The sequence below is a fragment of the Phasianus colchicus genome, chromosome 10 (genome assembly GCF_987193195.1).
Source record: "Phasianus colchicus chromosome 10, bPhaCol1.hap1.1, whole genome shotgun sequence".
NCBI lineage: Eukaryota > Metazoa > Chordata > Aves > Galliformes > Phasianidae > Phasianus > Phasianus colchicus.
The window spans coordinates 12,287,408-12,311,216 of NC_143445.1; the positions used below are offsets into that span (position 1 = coordinate 12,287,408).

The window sequence follows — 23,809 nt, forward strand, 5'->3', positions numbered from 1 at the left end:
GAAAACACCATAAATAGCTTTGAAATATGAGCATGGAATGCTTCTGGCACTTCTACAAATATGTAGAATCTGCAGAATCACAAAACTGCAGAGTAATGCTTTAGTGGGCGTATTTGAGCTTGATGCACAATAATCTCACAGCCAACTGCCATGATATAAATTGCTGAGATATCAATGGGCAAGAACTGGGCAGTTCTTAGAAGGTGAGTCAATATTTGGACATGCTGCCTGTAAATAAGGATTTCACTAGGTACCATTTTTAATTATCGAGACTTAGACGCAATAGAAGTTAGATTAGAGTACAGGCATCAACTCATCGTGATAATAAACATGTTAAAATGCTTTTATCTTAAAAGTATGCTAAAAAAAAAGTTTCTCTGGGGGCTCCAATCTGCAGTAAAACCTTGACTGTAATTCATCTCCTTCCAAATATTTGTGAAAATGACAGATGTTCCTGTTCTCAAAACTTTGATTTAAGCAGTAGTTAATACTTCAAGCCTGGTGCAAGTACTAACACAGTACTTCATAATGTCTGTGGATACAAGGGACAAGTCTGATAAATCAAGACGTTAGAGAAAGTCCGAAGAATTATTAAAGACCAGCCACCACTGGGTAACTCGGATAACTACTACAGCAGCTGTTGCTGTTAGTGTCTGAATTTTCTAGTTCAAGGTTAACTGAGGATGTCTCTAAATATACTGAACATCAAACTGCATAGCAGACAAAATTCAGTATTTTACTCTACACAGCAGATGTCTTGGGTTATTAGCATTTCTTAGACACTTTGTTTATTGCAGCATGCTGTGGCTTATTATAAATGTACTCTCTTAGTATGGACATGTTTATAAAGGCTGACACTTACTTGGTGTTTTCCACCAGACCATTGTCCAAAATGTTCCATTTCTTCTACCAATTCATCACAAGCAGTGTCAGAAAATATGGGAAACCAAAAAACATCTGGACATGGCTATGGAAAGATGAAATGAAATCTATATTAATCTCTTTTAGTGAAGTTGTTAGAACAGTTAAGTTTATTTTCAATTGCTAAACATCTCATTCCAAGGATATTTTCACTTTTCTGTCACTAAAAAAAAAAAAATTTAAAAAAAAAATTAAAAAATCAGCAATTCTCTTCTGTGTCATAATTTGCACACATTTAAATAATTATATTTTGACATGGTCCACAAGTGTACTCTGACAGAATGAAGCAAAAACTAAGAGCTACCTTATAAGTCATAACCCAGCATTATCAGCTCTGTCACTGTACCCAAACATTCTGTGCATTGTGTGATGAATCTAGTCATTCACACAAGGCTCATTAAGAAAAATACTTTTAAAATTAGTATGCTTTTAAATACAAAAGCAGTTTATCCTGGCTGCTTAATTAAACAAAGTTCATTAAATGACTGTGGATAATTGACATAGAAATAAGTGTCTAAGACTGGTTCAAGAATTATCTTGGAAGTGCTATTTACAGACAAGCTATGTGAAAGCAGCCAGCCAGACAGAAAAAGACTGAAGTATCCGGCAAAAGCCTTCATAGCTACAGACCTTACAGAATTCAAAGCAGAAAAACAACCTTGCAAGAAAAGCGTATTTAAGAGCTTGCCTTACATTTGCTTTGCAACAGCAATCTCTTAACAAAAATTATGTTTTCTGCTGGTTGTACTAGCTTGTTCTAATGAATTAATTACAATTTTACTTTGAAGAAAACAATTACTTGGACAATTCCATTATCCTGAGCAATATAGCAATTATTTTTTGGACTTATCTCAGTTTTCTCAGTGACAAATTCACTAGAGGTCCAAAACCTCAAACTGTTCAGCCACAAACCAAAATAGCATTAACATGGAAACAATTGCTGTATGCCAATTTATTACGTCAGACTCACAAATAAGACTACTACTACTTGTCTCTTTCAAAGAGTATTTATACCCACCTGTTCTACTATATTATCAGTGAAGATCTTTGAATAGTTGGGATTTATGTAGGTTTCCTTCCAGTCCTGAAAAAGAATGATTTTAAAATATTCAGAATTCATTCAAATGAAAGAAGAAAATCATTTTATTCTATTCACGGGCCCTACTGAAAGCACAAGAAACAATTAAACCATTTCTTATTATCACAGAAGAACTGGATCTCATCATACCTAAATTGTGAAAACTGTTTCATCAGGGCCATTTCTCATTACTGTTGTAATCAGTAATTGATTAATTGATATTAAATGGGTGGTGGAGAACACCACTTATTGCACTAGATGTATGCTGTGCGCTATTTATTTAAATATTTTCCATGTAAAGTCTTTAAGTCCAAAGTAGTTAATGATATAAGGTTGTTTTTTGTTTGGTTTTTTAATAAATAACTTTCTAATCGATTGTAAGGAACATACCACAGGATTCTCAAATATCTGCCAGAGGTCATTGTTGTAGTGGGAGGTGTTATAATTGGCTGTGGAGATAAGTCTTCCAAATTCATGTCTGTTTGTAATGTACATGAAAACACCCTACACCAAACAGAGAAAACATCATTAACAAAACTGTCCATCGTAGCAAAATCAATGTTTTATAAGTCTCTATGCCTGCAATTCTTTAATAAAATATCACATCCATACAAAAACATTATACAAGTGTTGTTCATTAAATGTCTTAACTCTTCAAATGGTTCACAATAGTCACAAACTAGAGTTCATGATTTCTTGTTTATAAGCATTGATTGAATATATTCATTAAGCAAGTTAAACCAAAACATATATTCTTCATAATGCAAAAACAAAGAAAAGAGAAAACAGAAGTGAAGTGATTGCTTGTTTTCCAGAAAATCTAAGCAGACACACTGGCAGTATCTACTCTCAAACTGATGAAGAAAAGTATAGTTTCTGCTTAAATACTGAAAAAACAAGCTAAACAAGAAAAAGTACTGGAAAGCAGAACAAGAAACATATTTCAGAGTATTCACTACATGATTCTTCTTGTGCCTGAAATAAAAAGGTTTTGGCGAATACAGAATATAAGAATTTTCATATCAGGGTGCAAAATAAGTGAGCACTTTGAAGTATGTTCCCCTTAGCAAATACTGGAAAATTATATGCAGAATATAAAGTGTGGTAAGACGGTTTCATTATCAAACTATTAAGATGTTAACAGAACTCATTTGATTAGAACTGATGGCAGAAAATAAGGTGGTTTTGTGATTTGTTGGTGTTATTTTTTTACTTTTTTTTTTTTAAGAACTTGAATATTTATTTTATTCACCGCTTTTCAGATTCAAATGTTATTTGAAAAGCATTTGCGATCAAGATTTGTGGCAAGAAGGCATCCCCTTGGATATTTTCTTATTTTTAATCTATTCTTTTGTCTGAAAGAGAGTCAAGTTGTTAGAATGATAATGATTGTTACAGACGTGCCTTGTTTTGGGCACCTATCAAATCATAAAGTAGCTGCAGCAGGGAGAATAAGGAGGGTCTGGCTCAGGAAAAACAGTCTAAATGACACCGATTTCACAAAAGCCCTATGTTTACCGAGGGGCCCTGGCTGACCTGCTTGCCATTTGAGCTTTACTAGGACTGCTGAATCAATTTTATCCGCTGGAACACAGCTTTAACACACCTTGACCTCAGCAATGAGAAACCTCCCCAGGGAAATAAGCAGCCTATGTCACTTGGAGCTGGTCGTAAACAAACTGTTCCTGGTGCTAATTTGAACCCAACAAGACTGAAGAGAAAGATGGAGTGATATTGTATGAGGAATAAGGACAGAGGAGAAGGATCTTCCTGTGGTAAAATAACACTGTATGTAATAAGAACTAATGATTTAAAACAAAAAATAAAGCAACACCTTTGGGGGTCTGAGCATATGGAATGTTTCCGAAGAAGGGGAGTCTTTTTCCCTTTGTAAAGTCTAAAATGAAGGAGAATCATCACATCAGTTTTCTGATACATAGTTTCTCTGTTTGTCCAAGAACTACTAGATTTCCACAGTTATAATAGGAAAATAGCAGCCTCTGACAAAAGCTGATACGCCTTTACAGACAACATGCATCTCCAAGCAAAGCTCACAATGTACATGTCAAAGCTGTTTCCACCAGCCCCTTCTTATCTGCTGCAATACAAAAACAAGCACGTACGGAACCATCTTACAGCACAGACTGAGAGGGGGAAAAAAAAAAAAAGGAGAAAGCCGTTTTCTGATGAGCCACAGTCAGATTAGTTGAACGAGCGGATGGGAAGCACAGGTTTGCAATAACTGATGCTGAGAAGGTTTGAATACAAGAGAATTGGATGGGAACATTCTGAGGAATCAGTACAAACAAAAGAAATCATGCCTTGTTATGAGGGAATAAAAAAAATTAATACTTGCCAACTTTTCTTGTTCAATTCAGCAAAATTATTTTTCAATGCTAAAGTGTCTGGAAATAGGTCTGGTTTAGCTCTTATTTGTTTCTGTGCTGAAACTAGTGTAAATATCAGTAGAAATGTGGGTTTACATATTCATATTTTTACAGTACAAATAAACTTTCTCTCATTACTTATAGCTCAAAGTAACAAATTTCTGGTACAGTTTTAATCTAACCTGGAAGAATTAAAGAGTAACTTCTGTACTCCAAGAAGATTCCTACCATTTCATAAATCACTCAGGCTTTTTATACCAACACTGTCCATTATTATTTTAAAACTTATACATTACATTGCAGAATGCTTCAATTTAATCTGCTAGAAGTTCTTTATTCTGTGAAAGTGTACAAAGACATTCTACACCACAGAATCAAAGAATGGCCAGGGTTGGAAGGGACCTCAAGGATCATGGAGCTCCAACCCCCTGCCACAGGCAGGGCCACCAACCTCCTTATTTAATATTAGACCAGGTTGCCCAGGGCCCCGTCCAATCTGGCCTTGAAAACTTCCAGAGACAGGGCATCCACAACCTCTCTGGGCAGCCTGTTCCAGTACCTCACCATTCTCTCTGTAAACGCAATACATCTCTGTACATGCAGTGATAAATTTCAAGTTCTACATAGCAGAGAAGCCAAGTCTTCTTTCATCCTGTTGAGGTTGCTCCAACTAGGAAGATATTTTAACCTCAACAGGACATTTCAGTTTAAATAAAAACCACTATGTAACCAGTGTACAGACATTGGAAAAACTTCCACTCAACAATTTGAACAAATACATCTAAAATGTTTCATGTCACAAAAATTGGCCAGTACTTTGAATTAGAAGTAAAATATAAAATCTAAGACCAATCAAGCAAAGCAACCAAGTGTAGCAAGACACAAAGTAGTCTGTGTGCACTTAATAAGCAAGTCATTATAGATACACCTTACCATTTCCCTGGCATTCCTGCAGAGAGCCATATCAGGATCCAGCTTATCACGCATGAAGTAGTTCTTTTCTTTCATCTCTGACCTGAGAGTTTGGCCCTTAATCAAGTATATATTAGCCATATAAGGTATATTCCATACTCCTCTGTAACAGAAAATAAATAATTTAAAGCTGCAAAAACTATTTTGTTCTCCATTCCACTAACTCAGCATCTCTGTATTTGCTGACAAGACAAACCAAGTTTCAAGGCAACAAACTTGAAATGTTCCCAAGACATCTGAAAAACTACAGCTGGACAGCAAGAAATCAAATCTCAAACATAGGCATAGGCAGCAATTCAATTTTTACAAAGTATTGCCACAAAAAATAAAAAGGTCAAATTCCCTAAAGTGAGTTTTAACTACAAATGTACCTTGTGTTTCCAGATTTAAGGCAAAGTCTTTTATATTATAATATTATTCCACGCTGCCAGATGGATAAAATAATTCTAAAACAGATTTTTTAATGAGCTTAAGCATAGCTGTTCCGACCTCCTCAGACAAACACCCACTGACCTCAGCAGGCTATATATTTATGTGAGTTGGGCCATTATCAACAACAAAGCAGTGCTGCTATAATGCATGCTTTACAGATCCCCTCCCTCCCAGAGCCAAGCCTCCTGTGCCATGAACACATCCTTCAGTGCTGTTGAGAACAATCCAGTCCTTTTCAAGCAGTCAGTCTGTTTCAGATCTTTTTGTTCTTTCAAGGCAATGAAAACATATCACTCATGGGAAAGAAAAGCATAGGGAAGGACAAATCTAAAAGCTATGCAGTGAAAGTGTTTGTCAAGAGAACATATAGAATATACCCGAGATAGCATACAAGAAACAACACAAGAACAAAGAAATTACAGTCATTCAGTTTTGCACTGATTAAATAATTGCCTCAAAAAGTAATGAATGCAAGAATCATTTATTTTGACTAAAGTTCCTGGGGCACAGTTTTTCTTTTTTTCCTATTTCTCTGCTTTGCCATTTTCTGCATTGCGTACTTGCAGAGTAGAGTGTCCAGACACTCACATAGGTACTAGTCATCACTATGTCCCTTAGTGATAGCTTGTCATGTTAAACACATTGCTTCAATGGAATACTAGAAGTTGAATAGTGCAACTAACTTTATACTTCTCAGAAATAACACAAGACTGTATGAAAATGTAAGAAAATGTTCTTAATAATCATACATTAATCCCTTGACTTTAAAAATCAGCTTAGAGTTACTTACACTCTGTTCCCTTGGACAATATCAATGTAATCTTCTGAACGAGCATAGTAGCCATCTGGGCTCAAAGCACCCCAGAAATTGGACCAAAGCTTCCCATGACGAGTTACAAGTGGAGCAATTATCTTTCTGTGAAGTAACATATTCAGTAAAAAGATATGAATTGTGATATGAAGATATGTCAAAAAATACCAGCTTTTCTGACTTGCTGAGTGTAGTCCAAACACGCTATCAAGCCCTGGAGCAGCTATTCTGAATTTCAGCTGCAAAAAAAGAAAAACTATTCAAGCTCCTACAGCCCAGAAATAACATCACCGTAACAGAAGCAATGATTCCTATAAAGCAGAAGCAGATTGTATTTCTGTCAGCCAAGAAATACTCCCCACAGCATGGTAGCATAAAAAGAATCACAATGCCAGAGACAAGAAAAAAAATATTAAAATAAAAATGGTGCAACTTCAGGTACAGAAGTTACTTCAGTCTGAAAATTAGCTACCCAAAATTTAGTGTCAAAACAGGGAAGTCCAAAAGAACACAAAGAATAAAAAAGCTCTTTGTTTCAGGAGGTATCTACTAGTAGGTATATTTTGCAAGGTTTTTGTTTCTTCCACCTAGTATGTCTGGCTTTTATCCTCTCTTCCCACAGCAGTAAATATTACAAGGAACAGAACGCAAAGGACTGGCAGCCACACCTTCAACAACAATCCATCCTTTCTCCCTTTCACCTTTCTGTGAGACACCTGAGATACTAGATTTGCTGCCAAGAGGCAAACACCACTAACCTAACAAGGGGAACAACTGATTGGCAGGACTGAGGTGCCCAAATTGGATAACCAGACACGTGGCCATAGCCCACAGGAAAGCTGCGATGGCCACAGCAACGGCACTTAGTGAGACAGGATCAGGATGCCCCAGGTGGGATATCAGCTGGCCACACTGCTGCACAATGTGTGGCAAATAGCATTTACATTGGCTGCACCCTGCCAAAAGCTGCTGCAAAGTCACAGCTCAGCACGACTTCAGATATCATACCACAGTGAGGAGAAACAGATCATTACAGATGTTTAATCTCCAAGAAAACGTGTCTACTACTGTAACACATTTATGATTCTAAAAAAAAGTAACATTACTGGTAGCAGTAAGCTACAGGTTTGTGTTTTGTGGTATTTTTTTTTTTTTTTTGCTTTGGTTTTGTTACTGTTGTTTTTTGTAATTGAGTGTATAACTTTGAAATCATTAGTTCCTGAGACCCTAACTCATTTCATAGAACCTGTTAAGACCATACCATTTTTGCCATAGCAACTTTGAAGCATCTAAAATTCTTATCAGCAATTGCTGCTTGACAGGAACAAAACACTTAATGAATTGTTGGGCTCCAAGTCCGCTACGAGCCATGGCAATCAAATATCACAGGTAAACAAAGAGGATCTAAATCTGCAAGAACAGACAGGATTTTACTTTCTCTGGAAGGGCCCCAGAGAATCCTTTCAAGTTTGAAGAATTTTTGTAGAATCAGGAGATATACTGCACCTGTTCTGTTCTATCAGTATCTTTAAAGTCTTCGGGTTTGTCAGTACAACATCTGCATCTATGCTGAAGTAGTATTCGCATGCTTCATCCTGGCGACAAAGGTCCCTAAAAAGACAAAAAGAACAATTACCTCACATGTTTCCAGAAGAGGTTCACAAATGCCAAATGCATAAATACCATAGCTGTACATTTCATAAACAGCCCTTTAATACATATGTTACAACAGTCAAAGACACCGTAATGTAAGATAGATGGAGCACACATCTATGCATTTGGCAGGGTATACTTGTTAGGCAACAGCAGAATAGAATGAATTCAGCCTCCCTACACCAACAGAATGGTAGAAGATCAAATGGACTTTTGAGAAAGTGGAACTACTCCTCAAGTCATACGAAAGCAGCAGCTTTCTGTCATGCAAATGGCATTATTGATTTTGTCTGTTCTCCCCAGTATAATTCACTGAACTTGCATTAGTTCCATCATAGCATTAGGTGTTCACATTGTTTTACTTTCATGCTGTAAAATGTCTACAAACATAGTTTTAGTTCAAGTTCTATTTGATTTGATCATTTCTGATTAGTTTTCTGCAATAGAAAAGAACTCTGTCACTTCAGGGGAAGTGACAAATGGTGGATGTGACAGACTACATACAAGTCAGTGACCGCTGGCATGGCTCCCTGTTTACACCTCCTTCATTCCCTTCCACTGCCTAACCTAGCAGGTCAGCACTTAGTTCATCTCCTTTATGGTCCTCTAAGACTTCTTGATAATCAAATGCTTTTATGCTTAAAGGACTTTGGATTAATGGCTTTCTGGACATTATGGTATAAGGCAGAGCTTCTTTACTCCACAAATTTTAGCAATCTCTTCCCTTCAAACTCAGTCACTCAAGATGTAATACTGACTTGAATCAAATTTTTAAAAAACTGAAGTGACAGAAGTGGCATTCTCATTGCTACAAAAGCCAGTGTTTGGACACAGATACATTGTGTAAATCTTTGCTCAGTGTCTGGCTTTGCTTTAACTAATGTATTTGCTGAAAGTTTCCTGTCTTATGAATACGTGCTTATATGACCACAATTCCTTAATCAGCACTTTCTCACATAATTGCCCCAATTGAAACTGGCAGGTTTTATTCCTGCCATAACACAGCCCAGCAATTAAGTCTTTATGGCATTTTCAAATTCCATTCAAAGCTTCACAACTACTGAATGCAATTCACCTGTATTTTATATTAGCATAATTACAATTATTAATAGTAGCCATTCATATTGCACTTGACATTAGTTGTTAAATTCACTCCAGAAATATCCAGCATCCTTATCCCCATTCCACTAATGAGGAACCTAAATCTGAGAGTGACAGCTCTGCACTGCTCTGCAGTTTCAGCCACAACACTGACAAACCTTTCCAAAAGCTGCAGTATCATCTGCTGCCATAAATATATGAATAGAATTGATGTTTTTAATTATAAACAATGAGAACAAACAAACAGAAGAGATTTGTATTTTCTTGTAAGCAAATACAACTGAAAAATTGTTCCATTGTTCACATTATTTCCAAGTGTATGGTCCTTCCTTCAGCTTCTGCCCTTTTTCAAATAACCAGAGTTTTATAAAATCTCTTTCAATGTGCTCACTGTTGACAAAACTTCTGCTCTTCACTTACATCTTAATTTATAAAACAAACAAACAAACAAACAACAAAAAAAACACCCTAAATTAAAAGTTTCAGTCTAAGTAGTTGTACTTGGTCATTCAAAAATACACTGAGAAGTCATTAAAAGCATTACTACCATAAATAGTCTGGAAATGTAGCTACAGCACAAATCAGTGTGAAAGCTCTAACTTCAACTTTTATAAGCAAGAATATTAAATATATTATAGGCATAAATACAAAAATATATATTATTTTTGTCAGGGCAGCTATTCAGTAGATATAGTAAATTTAACAGAACACGAAGCTATTTTGTTGGAAGTCTGAAGCTCAGCAGATTAGCTTACAGTATTTTGCAGTCAGAAAAATGCTTAACTTTACTGGCAAACAGCAGCCCATCCAGAACTCTGACTTCATTTAAGAAGGATCAGAATTGCTGTTCTGCACATTATACCTTCCCCTGAGATCTCCTTACCTCCTTATAGGGGGAACACATCATCTACACAATTTCTCTAGCATTAAGTCATTTGTAGTTGTTTAGATACAATTTGAATTAAAAATTTATCATTTTCATATCCCTCTCAGTTTGGTAGTACAGCTCTAGATGTGGACTGTGAGTCAATGGGAGGGCATTCAGGCCATCAGAAAGAACTCTGACAGAAAAGGTGCCTGGGTGACAGGGACAGACATTGCTGTCATTTAGGATCTCATTTTGCACTGCTCACTATCCCAGCCACAGCCATTGCTCCTCCCAGCAGAACTCCTATCATCATCACTAAAAACAAATAAACGTGGCCATGGAATAGATAAAGCACTAACCTTTAGTTTTGCATTTCAGGCTTAGGTAACATCAGCACAATTACTACAACTGGAAGCTATTGTAAGCAGATATGGGTGGGAAAGTTGTATTTCTTTTGCAACACTGAAAGTTCTAAATGCTGAGACTGAAACCCAAAACTGCCGAAGTGTTCAAAAGAAGCAGAAGCAGGAAAATACAAGTCTCCAATACTTGACATTTGAGAGAGAGATTTAATCCTCGCTCTTCCTTTAAACCACATCCAAGGTATTTGCCCTACTCACAGGCTATCCCAGCCATCGTTTATCAATACCAAATGGAAGCTCTGAGACATTGATGTAATGTCCTCTAATTTTCAAGAAGCGTACAAGAGAGACAAAATACATTTCAAAATCCAACCAGCATTAACCACTAAGGTAGCATTTTGAAGGAATATACGTGCAAAGACAAAATACTCAATTTGCAACTAAGCTTTTTTCTTTATATCCTCCTTTATTTTTCTTCTTTCCTTGATCCCCTTCCTTCTGTTTCTGCCTGTTTAAGCTATGCACTCGTTTGTCTATATTGATGAATCGTAACAACTCTTTGATGGCTATGCAATTTGGAGCCTTTTCCAAAATGTATACAACTATCCAAAGCTCAGGAGAGGGCTTTTCCATATTAATAGACAACTGGAAAGTAAATACCTTGCTATTACTTATTAAATGAACAAGAAAAGCAGGCAGAAGTTTGCTGCATGGATATAGGTGGGAGGAAAAAAGTTATTCTACTCACATGTATATTAAATGTGAAAGTCTCATTCACTAAGAACCTCATCATGACTTCTCACCAGTTTTTACTAAGACAAAATGGGGCAAAATGATGTAAAACCGAGTAGCTACATTATATACTCAGAAGTATTCTCCTGAAAACAAACTGCACCTTTAATTGCATTAAGTGTTAACTGCATTAAAAAAATAAAAAAATAAAAAAATCGCTGCATCAGATAAATATCTTTTAGTGTGAAATGTGCCAGTAAGAATACCAAATTCACTCTAAACCTACTAGAAATAAACTAAAATCAGTTAATTTGGAGAAATAGAGAATACACATGTCTGATGCAAACAAAACAAAATTAATGTGTGGAGAGATGCAGGAGAAATAAATATATCAGTGTCTGCAAACCAAACCATTAAAAAAGATTTGAAGAATCTCTGTTACAAAGCAACTTCTGTTGCAATATTAGTGAGAAACAAGAGAGGTTACACTGGAAGGTATCTGAATTGAAGGCTAATAATTTGCTTTACTGGAACTGTCATTGTCATGAAAATCTAAATTTTGAGGTAGATTTTCTGAGGAAAAATGTAATCATTCCAGAGAAGTTGATGACGATGAGGAGGCTGGCCAAGCAGAGCAAGAGTGAAAGGAAGTTGCAGATGACCTGATTTTGTCCTATCCCAGCCAAAAGGAAAGGAGCAACTGTTGGTGACGCCTACATTGTTCACATATAAGACCATACTTAGCTTCTAAATGAATAATTTTGGGATGATCTCATCTCATACACATTACACTTATTTCTACTTCAAACAATTTGTGAATGGTGTAGCTAGAGTTTACTAAAAATAATGCTTTTTTATTATGTGAATGGCTGCTTCTGTTGCCATGGACACGGGTAATATTTCCTAGAAAGGCTATGGGAGAGGCCAGCCTGGAGCACAGCCAAATTTCAGTTTCGCAGTGGCTTCTGAGCAACAAAACCTTGTACAAACAAAATTCCAAGAACACCAAGAAGACAAGTCCCTTTTTTCAATTGATGCCATGCTATACTCTTAAGCTCTGAATATAACAAAAAATGTCAGATATTTTAATATATATTCATGTTTGTGCTGAGTATAATGTAAAAATAAACTGGCATCTCTTATTTCTTCAGTCTGTTCTTGTCCGTGCCTTCATCAGAAGTCAAGGCTGTAGACTACTGAAATAGGGAAGTCCAACAAGGAGATGTTTTCCTACAAATAACCAATAGCTTTTCTATTAAACAGAAGCCATAAAATACTCAACAGTAAATATTTTATATCCAGGGCTTGTTCTAGACAAAAGCTTTCACTTCTGTACTTTAAGATGTGAGACTGTTAGTATTTAATATGCAAAATAATATACATTAAAGAAAAAAAAAATGTTAGTGGATGCACCATTATAAAGGATTTAAAAATCAGAAATTACATTCCCATGTTCCGGGCTTCTGCTTGACTCAGATTTTCTTCAGGTCCAACAATTTTTATATTTCTGATAATGTTCTTGGCTTTTTCCCAGAATTTCTTGATGTGCTTTTCATGGTAAACCTCCTGTAATCATGTTAACATTGTTTATAGTGAATGAAAAGTACAAATTGCTGTGAAATCATAAACACAGTGTCCAAGAACAAATTGTATTCTATCCTAAGCAAACAGATGGCAAGCAGTATTTGAAGATAATCCAGTATAGCTATCATCAAAAAAAAATCAAGTGCTTCAGTCCAAAGTTTTAGCAAGAAAATCCAACACATCAGCAGCATAAATCAAACCTGTATATTCAGACCAGTTATGCAATTCACAAACTGTTTACGCAGCATTTTATCGTGATAATTGTTCTACAAACATCAAACTCCATCCTCAACCTCACTGGCACACAGGGATTTTTATGTCACTCCAGAAGGACTTTAGAGACAGGGGAGTTGCCACCTGTGGTGTCCAGCCAGAGGACAGCTGTGCAGTGCCCCAGCTCCAGACCACAACTCCTACTCTATTCTCCCTAAGAAGAGAGCAGCCAGTTGGAAGAAATCATTCAGTGTTACCAAGGTGGCCGGGGATGAAACCACACTCAAGAGTGCTTACAATAAGGAAATTTAGAATGTCATCAGTCTTGGCTAACAAAGTAGGCAAAACAGCTTGGTGGTATCATTTCTAGAAGTAACAATGGTGGCAGAAGAGGTTGAGATTACAGATCAGGGGTATTCGTCTATTATCTTGCTCTAACGTGATAAAACCAAATCTTATTTTTTCAATCAACTAAAAATGCTGCACATTCATCCTCTCAGAAAAGTAGTCCCAGTGGTTGTCTCTTTAATTTCTCATAACCCTACCCCTAATTTAAGGGGTCTCAGTAGTAGACAATACTTCCAGACCACTAATGCTCATTGTTAGGCTTTGCTATAACAGATAACTTCATAGTAACTAAAGGTAATGGTTCTTTCCCACCTATAATTAAAAAGCTATTCAGTCTTAAATTCATTTTGAACACCTTCCAACTTCTGGCTGAAGCAATGAAACCTAGCATAGTCTACAATTCCTATCTGCAGATCATATTTGTGTCTTTAAGAACTCCTTTCCAAAAGGCACTGGTAACTTTAAAACTCAGCTCTGCTTCTGTTACTCAGAACTGTTGTGCTATGTTAACAGTGATGTCTAACTAATTAAAAAAACAAAACTCTATTTTTCTCCAGACATTCATCTTGCAACCCTGTCTGTCCATGAGACTTGCACATATCCATCACCTCTCTCATGCAAACAGTAATACTGATGCATGTCACTAGTGAAGTATTAGTATCACCAGATCATTAGATAATAGCAGAAACCATTAAATATATTTCAAAAAGCAACTAATCTATACTGCCATTCAAGACCTATCTGGCCACAACAGTCTTTCCCCTGGCACCCAGCAACAGCATCAAAAGAAATGTAAATGGGATATCAAGAACAAAATGAAAAGCAAATCCAGTGACAACTATTGTTATTACAACAATTAGTACTTCTCCCAGAAGCATAGAGCTTAAAATTCAATTTCTAAGTAGTTTGTTCCAATAGATTTCAGCAAGCACTGACTGAACTTCATTTCACTACTGTATTTTTTCCACTTCTGTATAATAAATTACGAAACATTATCTCTTCCCATGCAGTTAAGAAATATGTATACAGAAAATCTATATACTTTTCACCTGCATTTTAATTCATAGCATGACTTCTATAAAATCAAGCTTTGCAGAACAGTAACATTATACTTACATTATTATGAATGAAAACACTGAGAGCCTCCTTTGGGTAATCCAGAGTCAACAGTCTGTCTAAAAATTTAGGTAGGAAAGGAGTGGGTTGTTCAATGAAAACACCAATTTTTACGCTGGGATATTCCTAAAAAAAAAAAAAGATATTTTGACACAACCAGTAACTTGCCTTGTTTCTAAGACTAGTTTTATTAAAAAGCAACTAATGTCATACTGTAATAAACTTGACCGCACAGTTTTGATATGGTCTAAGCCAACTAGCTCTGATGTGCTGCTACCCATGTTTTTGTGAATTATCTGACAAAGCAAAGATAATGGATTCGGTATCACTAGAAAACTTTTTGAATTCCAATAACAGAAACTGAGAAATTGAAGTCCAAAACTAACGTAAAAAGATTTGTAATTTTTTCTCTATTAAATATATTTTAATAGAAAAAAGTACAAAACTAAATACACCTAAGAAATGCATTGTGGTTTTGTTTTGTTTTTGAATAACTTGTATATACATGAGAGATTTACAGGAAAGCATAGGGAACTATTTTTAAAAAGTAGTTAAATGAAAAAGAATATTCAAACTATTTCAGTCATTAAGACAAAGACTGCAAAAGCCTTGCACATCCTTTTATATACACTATACCCCATTAGCTATCATAAATGAGTTCTGCATTACTTCCCTGCTTATTGATTTTATTAAGAGCTGTAATAAACACTAACCAGAGCATCTTCCCTTACACCCAAGGAAGCCACCATCCAATATCAATTCATATCTTTTAAAAATCCTGTTTTGCATGTGTTTGATGCAGACATCATGGCTGCTAAAATAAACTAGACAGAACTCGTGTGTTCCTAAAATACATTATTGCATTATTTGAGACAAAGAAATTCAACATTCAAAGGTCTTCAAACCTGCACAAATGCACTGATTCAACAAAGCTTCTTTCCCCTTCCAAAGTACACAGTCCATACAAATATCCAAGCCTATCAGGGGCTCAGAGAGAAAACTTATACACATGTAGAAGACTGAAAGTTAGTTTTCCTTGAGCAAGCCCATACTTGCTTGAAAAGCATCTGGATAAACAATCAGTGCATGTTGAGTTTTCACAGTATCACTGTCTGCATTGGAAGCCCAGAAACAAATTGGCAAGTGCGCTAGGAAACATTACAACACCAAGTGTTTACCCAGAATGCCCCTTATTTATGACTTCATTTGCAAACCCAGCAGACGCTTACACAGACAGCCCAATAATTTCAGAACAACTGATGAAGGTATGTGCACCCACAAGTCCTGAAAGCAGCAGCCACAGCTTTTGCGGAAAACCACCCCGTTGTGACTGGAATTGGACTAACTGATACTAATAACACTGATCACAAGTGATGAGGAAAGCAGCCTGTGCCATTAGGCTTACTGAACAAACGTGCTGCTATCACAATTTATTCTGCATATTTTTCTAATTCAAAGCCATTTTGCTATGTTTTCCTGAGGAAGGAGAAGCAAATTATGTTTGGATCTGCAAAGATTATAGGGGAAAAAACGAATTATTAATAATCCTCCAAAATACAGGAGCATGAACTGATTAGCTCCAATGTCTACAATAAAACTCAAGAGTGTGACAAAAGCAAAAGGGTTTAAAGGATTAGAGTTTGAGATTCCTGCAAACTGCACTGCCATTATATCTCCTCAAAGTAGAGTTAATTGATCTAGAACATCGTTCCCCTTACTTATAAAGGGTGTGACTGCATTACCTGAATCTACGTCTGAATGAACAAATTTAATCCCCAGTATGTGAGCTTATCAAGTCTGAACTTTGGTTCTTCCCAATTATACCCTCGAAAAACACTTCAGAAGCACCCAGGCTGCTCTAGGTGATGTTGCATTTTCTGACAGATTTTCACTCTTTTACTAAGGACATACATTCCACCTTTTAAAGCTTATTTTTTCATTAGCAGTAAGAAAGTGTGTGACAATGTTTGAAGAAACACAGGACAGCACTCTGAAGCCATATTGCGAAAGAGTCCAGGAGCTGCCAGTGCAACGCAAGGAGCAGTGAAGTCACCCTTGCTGCTCACATGCAAAATTTTCTACACTACTAACAAACCTCAGGATTTAAGCATTAGCCAAAGGAACATTAAATTTGTTGTTCAGTTTAATTTAGGCTATTAGAACTGTATTACTACTCAAACTGTCCCCAGGGAGCACCTTGGATGCTACTGCTCAACCAGCAGGGCCCAAGGTGATGCTTCTATCCCCTCCACCTAACACATACCACCTTGGCCTTCACAGTGGAAGTCCTCAGAAAATAATGTTACTAAATTCATGTGATGGGCTGAAAAACAGGTGCCTGGCCATTGCATCTTCCTCTGTTGTCAAGTCAAGGTCTGCAGGCCAGACTCAGCCCAAGATGTTTGAACAGCAGCAGCTAAGTTCATCAAGTCAAGAACCTATGTCAGAATTCATCTGAAGGAACTCAAAGCTCATAACAACTTGGTGTCAACAAAACTGATCCTGACTTTCTTGTGGAAAGAGCAAGAATGAAAAAGTCTTCAGGAGATATGAGCGCACCAGTTCATAAAATCAAATAAAGCAGTATGAGAAGGGCAATTGCAACCCCAGTGCCAGTTAGTTGGGGCTCTCAGCAGCCTGATCTAGTGGGTGGCAAACCTGCCCACAGCAGGGAGGTTAAAACTGGATGATCTTTAAGGTTCCTTCCAACGCCAAACAGTCTGTGATTATATGATTTCTTTTTATTCTAAAGATTTCTTGTTAAGTAGCAACCAGCCAGGCCAGAACAGAAAGCTCATTCAGAAAATGAAATACTGCTTGTACTAAGAAATGCCAGAGGTAAACACTTCCACAGAGGCCAAGGAAAAGTCTCACTATTTCTGCTGGCAGAGTGAGTGAGGTATGATGTCCAAAAAATGAGCTACAGTAAGGAAGATCCATTCCAAGTAGATGTACTTAAACTATACAAAAAGCTATCCAGTAAATCACTGCAAGTTACTCTCCATTAATGGCTTTAAGTTTAAACTACCCCTTAGGCAACACCTTCAGATAAAACTTAAAGTTTACCTGAGGAAAAAAGTTAACATATAGCTGAGAGTGCAAAAACTTTCAGCAGAACATCAGAAGAACGTTCTACCTTCAAATTAAAGATGTATGTGTAAATACATGCGTATATTAAAAGGATGTGAAAGTGATTACAATTTCTGCAATAAGTTTTTGAATTTATATCCCATTCTACAAGCTTCTTATTGTCCAGAAATTGTCACACTATTTTCAGTGCCAAACAAACCACCACTTCTTTGTGCTATCCTACACCCTCATGACCCTCTAAGCTCTGTTCTCATTCATATCTTCACTACAGACAAGAAATGAAACAGCTGTCAGAAACAGCTTTTCAAGAATAATCTGAGCATTCTTTTGTGTGCAAGCCCTACATTTTCACACTGAAGATCTTCATATTTACTCTGCCTAAAATTTACTAAATACAAGCAGAAAAATGTACGAAGACATCAGATGTCATGTATGGAGCCACAGAGCTAAAGTAAGTTCACAAACTCATACACACACAAACACATATGTTCAGATAGGTTTGTCCTATGAAAAGTCTAGGGACTTTGCTAACATCTGCCCTGAATTACATCAAATTTATTCCATATATATATGCATTTGCAAATACAGGTATCTATACCATTCTTAAAAAGGCAAAGAAGTTTTGACTGTACGTTTTCAGAGACAACAACTGTGTAAGCAGAGATTATTAAATATATTCTAGGTCGATTTCCTTTTGTAGGTCTTCATGTAAAACTCTGAAGTGTCTGAAGTATTTCCATACTTACCAAAAATTCAAGTTATTCACTTGAATCTTGCATGATTCAGAAATGATGCATTCATCCTCAGTGAACAGAGGATCTGAGGGCTTTTGGGGAAGGGATTAGTTTCAGTAATACTGGGGAAACCTATATTAAAATGCATGCATGAAATTATTTCCACAAGTATTGGCATTTTCAGTAAATTAAACTTCCTTCCTTATAGTTTCATATATGAGACAAAATATCCTCAGGTGCCTACTAAACATAAGAGTGCATACAAAAGCCTTTTCGAATCAGAAGTCCCTATATACCCATCAGATGCTTTCAAAAGGGTTTTGCTCTTGTTTCACAAGTTTTCTTACCGTTACTGTTGACAGATCCAGCATGTCTAAATCACAAATACTGCATCCAGTTTCCCGTGTCCAAGCATTGGGGATATAGTTTCCCAAGTAATTCAAGTAAATCTAGTAACAAATGATCAATTCAGGTTAATGAGATGTGCATACAGCTGGTGATCTTTACTCTTTACAGAACTCAGGCTCAATATTTTAATGTCTTAAACCTAAAGGCAAATGTCTGTCTTTTTATCTAAAAAAGAAAGTAACATAAAAATACCTATCTTTTCTTATTATTTACAAGCCAGAGGTGATATCCTCCTAATTTCTACATTCAAACAAAAAACTGTAAGTGGATGAACTACCAACTAAATACATGCAAGACTTACAAGAAACAAACTACAGATCCAGCTCTCAAAAGCTGCTGTGCATGTTTTCATGCCAAAAGATGATTCTAGTTAATTCTCCTAAATCTTAAAATCAACACTTTAAACAAAATGCAGAGACCAACCACATGAAAAGAACATAGAAATTCTAAAAGACATATTTCCATGATGTATAACAGCAAACTATGCCAAGACTGAAAACATATTCTACTGGTTGTCTTCAAAAGCAGCATCTACCTTCTTAACACTTTCAGAATTGGTGCTGAACAAAACGTGTACTTCTGTGGATGGACTGCCTGGGCTGCACTGTCCTCCTGGAAGTTCTTTACAGAGAGAGTGGTGAGGTGCTGGAACAGGCTGCCCAGAGAGGCTGTGGATGCCCTGTCCCTGGAGGTGTTCAAGGCCAGATTGGATGCAGCCCTGAGCAGGCTAGTAAGTATTAAATGGGGAGGTTGGTGGTCCTGCCTGTGGCAGGGGGGGTTGGAGATTCATGATCCTTGAGGTCCCTTCCAACCCTGGCCATTCTGTGATTCTGTAAGACTCTTTAGCTTGGTCTGTGGCAAAAGAACAAGGGGAAATGGCTTCAAGATCAGGGAGGGTAAATTTGGATAGGACATAAGGAAAAAGTCTTTTATAGAGAGGGTGATGAGGCACTAGAACAGTTTTTGCCTAGAGATGTGATTGATTTCCCATCCCTGGAGACTTTCAAGGCGAGGCTAGATCCCCTGGGCAACCTGATGTAGCTGTGGTGACCTTGCTCACTGCAGGGGAGTTGGACCTGCTGGCCTCCAGAAATCCCTTTCTACTCTAAGTATTCTGCAGTTCTACGATTCTTCACTAGCTTTAAAAATTGTTTTCTGGTAATGAACAAATTAACATCAGCTTATTCACTTCTAATATCTCATGCTATCATGAATTTGGGAGTGGAGTGAGTTGTTTTAGCAGTGCTATCAAGTTACTGTGACAACAAATAATGATGTAGAGAGCTGCTAGAATGGTTTGTTTACCCATGCAATTTTTATTAATATTAATTAGAAGTTAGTAGTGGTCATAACTTTTTCAGACCATTCTACTGTTTTTGCCTGAGCTAAAATTGCTGTCTTTGCACAAAACCACAAAGAAAATGCCACTCACTTTAGTCGGACCATTTCCGAGAACAGCGATCGGTAATGTTTCATACACAGAATTCCTTGCTCTTACTTTCCCTTCTTCAAAATTCAGATGAACTTCATCTGCAAATTAACAAGGATCATACCAAAACAGGTTTATAAAAAGATAAAATTTCAGGGTTCTCTAATTTCTTGCTGGTACTGTACATCCTATTGTTGCTGTCATTGTCAAAGATATTTATATGGAAGCTTTTTTTAGTTTTTAAACAGACCCTCAATTCTAAATGCTTTATACCAAGAATTACATGTTACATTAAACTTCAGAGTTTGCCAACAGCAGCCTTAAAAATTTGAATAAAATCTGTTTAAAAACTTACGCTTGAACAAAGGAATTTATAAATAAATCAGTTATTTTAGATATGATCTGAATTTAAAGTTGCTACATAATTGTAGGTTAAAGGTAAGGAAGGAAGCTTGTACAAATGTAGCTTCCAATTTTGATTCAAGACAATTAAAGAAAGGAAATTACTCATTATTTTGCAAACTATTATACATAACATCTAAAATGCAATTTTAATTACAGGAGTGAAGATGGTAATTAAGTTTGTGAAAGGCTGATAGAAATTTGGTTCCTAATTTTGGAAATACTGATAGCTTCATTTATTTAAAATTATTTTTGCTATTTTAAAATCCAACTTCAACCTGTGGCTGAACTGGAAATCTAATTTATGCACCCAAATATTTCATCACAACAGAAGAGCACATGTTTAAGGAACTGTATCGATGGTTATGCAATTAAACTGTTAATAACATGGTTAATGAAACACAACATACAAAGCATATGCTTACCAACAGCTCCATTTAATGTCTGGAAAATAGCACACTTGTGGTCCAAAGTAATGTTCAGGCTTTCCTAAAATAAAAGTAGCAAAGATATTGAGGTATTCTAAAAAAGCCAAAGCTTTTACTGAAGATCTGCTGAAGTAACAGCAAATTAAACAGGCCAAGCTACCTGACATACTCAGTTTTCAAATGGAATTCTTAGTTTTACACTGTTAAGTTTTTCCAAGATTCCTGACTTGTGCAGTTGTATAGCAATTAATTTTACAAATGCAAAAGCCTCATCTAAACTTGTAGATAAAGGCCATAACTCTTCAAAGAAACTGCAGTTTAGCAGGGTAGACTAAAGAAAATCTATATCTTATCTTACAAATATTGACAGTTCTTGGAACACCAACAAAACACACTAGCAGTTCTTACTGCATTTCACTGCTTCAAAATAACAGTGCCAAATCTAAGTATCATGTCAGAATAGAAAATACCATTGCTCAAAACATTCCTAGTACTAAATTATTAAACTCACCTACATTCACATTTAGTGTATCTTGTCCAAAAGTTTTTAACACGTCGAGCAAAAGACATATCCTTTAAAATAGATTTAAAACCTGTTATTTAGATACGAGTACTTTGTTTCAAATCACCCAAGATTTCCTTGCATATTCTACAGTTCTGTGTGTTACTGTACAGAGGATCAGTACTGAAGAAGCATACAGAATCTCCACAGTGCTGTATGTAGCCAGTACCTTTATAGGCAGTACAATGGAGGTGGTTTGAACCATTGTGCAGTGACGCACTGTGCAGAGGTACACACTTTCTGTCTAGAAGACAATCTGTTCAGACAGCTAATTACATTACTTGTGAGTTTGGTGCAGAGTCAGCTCGAGTGTCTCTACACACTGTCCTTTCAATTGTGTATCTAGCATCTGACTTAATTTGCATAAAGACAATTCAAACATTTCTGTACTTGTATCTAAACATGCCCTACATCACAGGCATAACTCGACAGAACTTAAAAGAAAATACATATATTTCAAAGACTTTTTAGACCTGCCTTAAGCACCCAAGTGACAAAAGTCAATCTCAAAATTCTGAAATATCAGCTTCTAGAAGTCTTCTTGCATCAAAATATTGTTTAGCCTTTTTAACTCACTTTTTCCAGTACCCAGCCCATGCCTCTGATCTATGTTTTAATGCTCCTAATCAGCACAGACCTTTGTTAAGGCAGGGCTTGGAGAGGTCTCCCCCCACAATTTATGATGCAGACTTATTGAAAATATCTGCATAAAAAGCTGAGGATTTGGATGCAACTGCAGGCAGGACCTGAAATGGCAGCAACCCAAAATCTAAAAACTCTGGATAAGCAAGTAGTTCAGTGAAATCCTGGAAAAATGCCACATTCTCTGGCTGTCAAACTGCAGAATACATGGGACCCTCATTGAGATGAATGTGCCTAATCATATACCTCAGAGCTATTATTTCTAACAACGAAGCGCAGCCTGCCTAGATCTGCTGGCAGCCTGAAACTATATTTCAAGTCATGACCCTTCCGAAGACTGTTCATCACTCTGACAGTAGGAACCTCCGGAGAACAAACACCACTGTCAACATGGCACTCAGGAAAGAAGGAGACAGCATTCCTTTTATTTTTATCTCCTGATGTTTTATGGGGAGAAGCATGTTATTTCAAGCAGAAAGAAATGAGAAAGCCAGCCATTACCTACCCTCGCTAATGGGTCAACATAGATTTTGGTGTAAAACAGCTGGTCATCATCATTATCCTGCAGATTCCATTGCTGCACAATACGATTTATATACGGAGCATAACCAATAAATCCTGCAATATTAAACACAAAAGTTATTTCCATAAGAAGCACTTCTCTGCCAATGCTGTCCCTCAGTCAAGGACTTCATTCAAAGTGTTTGGTGCCAATGTATGAAATTCATACAGGTTGGCTTAAAAATCTAGTTTTCTGTGATATGCATTAGTTCTGTTCTAAAGAGTTAGCACTTACAGGTTATTTTTATTGTAACACTATTTTAAAGTAAAAAATAGCAAAGACACATGTCCAAGATGGAAACAGATATGCTTCAGATGGTCCAGCAAACTCCAAAGCATGAGACTAGGCTACTACTATTCCCAAGAAAGAAGCCCACTGTAGAAAAAAAGCTTTATTTTCATCAGTCACTGAATCACAGACGGTTGAGATTGGAAGGGAGCTCTGGAGATCATCTAGTCCAAGCTCACTGATCAAGCAGGGTCCCTGTGAGCACATTACCCAGGGTTGTGTCCAGACAGCTTTTGAATATCTGAAGGAATCACTTCCTACTGGCAGAGAAGCCTGAAACTAATTCTGCCAGATCTACAAGTGGAATTCAATTTGAACCTGAAATGCATTACATTTAAGCCAAATCAAAACAACAACAAAAAAAACTCAGACAGATTAAAAAAAAAAAGAAAAGAAAAATAGGGATGATAGCCTAGGCCAAGAGAGAAAAATGTGGGGACACTCAGATCTGCAGAGTGCCTAGACTGTTTACCCAGGTAGAGGGAAGTACTGTGCTCTGTAGCAGATAAACAATGTCAGAGTCAATGCACACATGTATTAATCACCTGCAAAACGATTAAGAAAGTTGGCATTTAAAGGAGACTTCAGAATTAACACTGCATTGAGATTAATGGGAATAACCCACACTTCTCTTGAACCAAATGATCCAAGCCGTGCTGAGGGGACAGGCGGTTATCACCAGCATT

The 23,809-nt window shown here is 36.7% G+C and overlaps 1 protein-coding gene across 2 annotated transcripts in view; it reads right to left on the reverse strand.

Moving 5' to 3' along the window:
• The window catches only part of PLOD2 (procollagen-lysine,2-oxoglutarate 5-dioxygenase 2), a 48,448-nt gene that overhangs the window by 2,504 nt on the left and 22,135 nt on the right, over window positions 1-23,809 (reverse strand). Inside the window, exons 5-17 of one of the 2 annotated variants that reach the window (XM_031596279.2) lie at window positions 22,779-22,891; window positions 21,067-21,130; window positions 20,243-20,340; window positions 18,750-18,851; window positions 14,579-14,704; window positions 12,762-12,883; window positions 8,108-8,212; window positions 6,581-6,706; window positions 5,320-5,461; window positions 3,834-3,896; window positions 2,390-2,503; window positions 1,940-2,005; window positions 863-967 (exon numbers count right to left, since the gene is read on the reverse strand). In XM_031596279.2, coding sequence (XP_031452139.2) covers window positions 863-967; window positions 1,940-2,005; window positions 2,390-2,503; window positions 3,834-3,896; window positions 5,320-5,461; window positions 6,581-6,706; window positions 8,108-8,212; window positions 12,762-12,883; window positions 14,579-14,704; window positions 18,750-18,851; window positions 20,243-20,340; window positions 21,067-21,130; window positions 22,779-22,891 — 1,346 coding nt within the window. The remainder of the gene's footprint in view (window positions 1-862; window positions 968-1,939; window positions 2,006-2,389; window positions 2,504-3,833; window positions 3,897-5,319; window positions 5,462-6,580; window positions 6,707-8,107; window positions 8,213-12,761; window positions 12,884-14,578; window positions 14,705-18,749; window positions 18,852-20,242; window positions 20,341-21,066; window positions 21,131-22,778; window positions 22,892-23,809) is intronic. The other variant, XM_031596278.2, reaches the window with a different exon arrangement.